This window comes from Lipotes vexillifer, unplaced genomic scaffold, assembly GCF_000442215.2.
Source record: "Lipotes vexillifer unplaced genomic scaffold, Lipotes_vexillifer_v1.1 scaffold1094, whole genome shotgun sequence".
In the NCBI taxonomy this organism is placed as follows: domain Eukaryota; kingdom Metazoa; phylum Chordata; class Mammalia; order Artiodactyla; family Lipotidae; genus Lipotes; species Lipotes vexillifer.
In genome coordinates, this window is record NW_006792775.1 from 1,640,057 (window position 1) to 1,641,988 (window position 1,932).

The 1,932-nt window shown below is 70.8% G+C and overlaps 1 protein-coding gene across 2 annotated transcripts in view; it reads right to left on the bottom strand.

Annotated features, from left to right (window-relative positions):
- IGF2 (insulin like growth factor 2) overlaps positions 1 to 1,674 on the bottom strand; it is a 10,024-nt gene extending 8,350 nt beyond the window's left edge. Inside the window, exons 1-2 of one of the 2 annotated variants that reach the window (XM_007465948.1) lie at positions 1,351 to 1,674; positions 657 to 821 (exon numbers count right to left, since the gene is read on the bottom strand). In XM_007465948.1, the coding sequence (XP_007466010.1) occupies positions 657 to 818 (162 nt within the window). In that variant the 5' untranslated portion in view covers positions 819 to 821; positions 1,351 to 1,674. The remainder of the gene's footprint in view (positions 1 to 656; positions 822 to 1,350) is intronic. The other variant, XM_007465951.1, reaches the window with a different exon arrangement.
- Positions 1,675 to 1,932: the final 258 nt, after the last annotated feature.

Sequence of the window (1,932 nt, forward strand, 5' to 3'; positions counted from 1 at the left end):
CCCTCGCCCCGCCCCCGGACCGCCCTCGCAACTCGAGCCAAGGGCGGGGGGCGGGCTTGGGGTCCCGGGGGGCGGCGGTCGTGTGGGGGGGTGCTGTGGGGTGCGCGGGGGCGAGATTGGATTGGGGGCAGGGATCGGCAGAGTTCGAAAGAAATCCCGAATCGCCATTCTAAAGTGTTTGGGGGCCCCGTCTTAGGTTCCGGGGTGCCAAGGTCCCCGCATCAGTGCACGAGGGACGCGGGGCGACCAGGGTGGGCGGCGTCACACGCCCTAGCGACGGCCGGGTCCCCGCGCCCGGCCAGGGGGCTACGCGGCGAGGGTGCCCTGTCGGAATGCGGGCGCAGGTGGCTCGACACTGGGTCGGGGGTCCCCGAGTGCCGCTGGGGTGTGCAAGGGGAAGTGGGGGGTCCCTGGGCGCGGGCGGGGCGCGCAGCCGCCACCTGCCCGAGCAGGCGCAACCCCTCGGGCCGCAGCCGGAGCCCGAGCGCCCCCCGGTGCCGCGCGGGAACCGGGGATTAGCCTCGGCGGCCGCCAGGTGCGCTACGTGGGGAGGGCCGGCCGGGCCAGGACCGAATCTGGGCCAGGCATGGGGCCGGCCCGGGCTGCGCCTGCCGGGAGAGATACGAGCAGGGCGGGAAACATCACTCAAATCCTACCTGCATGACCGGACTCACCGGGGTGCATCTAAGCAGCTCGCCTTTGGGGCCCACCCAAAATATCCGGATAATAGTTCCCCCGTCCTCAGTGCGTTGGACTTGCGTAGACTCGGGTTCAGCCCCAGGGGCCACCGCGATAATTTGGGGGTCTGGGGAAACCATCTCCTGGAGAGTTTGGACGATGTAAGAAGTCGTTGTGACTTTTACCAAGTCAAAAACCACGCACGAGCCCCCGCGCCCCGCCCGCCCCCAGGAGCCCCGGCAGCCCGCGCCCCTCCGAGGGGAAGGGGCCGCCGGCGGCGGAAGCCCGCGCCCGGCTCGCCCCCTCGCTCCGCCATCAATCACGTCGCCCGCGCTCGGCGCGCGCCTCCCGGAGTCCTCCGCCCGGCGGCTGGCGGCGCCGCGCCGCCCGAGCCGGCTGCGCCTGTCCTCCGCGTCTCTCCTACCCTGCGCCCTGCCTGCCCCGCTGGGGGGCCGCCGAGGCGCTTTCCCCACGACCGTGATCTTTGCAGAGAGCAAACGAAAGCGGCGCGGGTTTCAGGGCGCCCGGCCTAGCGAGCGCGGCCGCCGAGGGGCTAGCCCGCCGCAGGCTCCCGCGCCCCGCGCCGGTGTCCCCGGCAGCCGCTCGGGACGGCGCGACGGCGGCGGGTGGGTTTGGGAGCCGGGCCGGGACGCGAGGCGGCGGGGAGCTCACCGCGAGGCTGGAGGCCGGAGGCTGCGTCCGCGGGCGCGCTAGGAGCCGAGGCAGAGAGCGAGCGCTCTGCAACGGGGCGGTGGACGCGCTGAAGGTGAGCGAGACCCCGGGGGCAGTCCCCAGTGTCCGGGGGCAACGCCCAGTCCGTTGGAAGACCCGGGGACAATGCCCAAATTTGGGGGAAACTGGGGGCAATGCCCAGTCATTTTCCTGGACGCGGGAGAAGCCCTGCCTGCGTCCTGGAGGACACGCTGCTGGGCCAAGTGTGTTTGGGGAACACAAGAGAAATTTTCCAACTCCGAGGAGCTCCGGGGACTTCGTAGGAGACGCAGAGAGGCCCAGAACCAGTGCCCGTGGTACGCGGGATTGGGGAAGCTGCAGAGACCGCGGCGGGGCCGGGAACAATGCCCAAAGGCCGGGAACGCAAGTCAGAGCCGCCTGATTTGCGGGCGAGAGAACGTGTCCCGAAGTGGGGACCCAAGGGAGGTTGCGTCGGTGTGGGGAACTGCGATTCACGACTAAATTCGAGACTCCAGAAAGAGAGTCCGAGTCTGAGGACCGGGGGAATTTCTCCCTGCAACC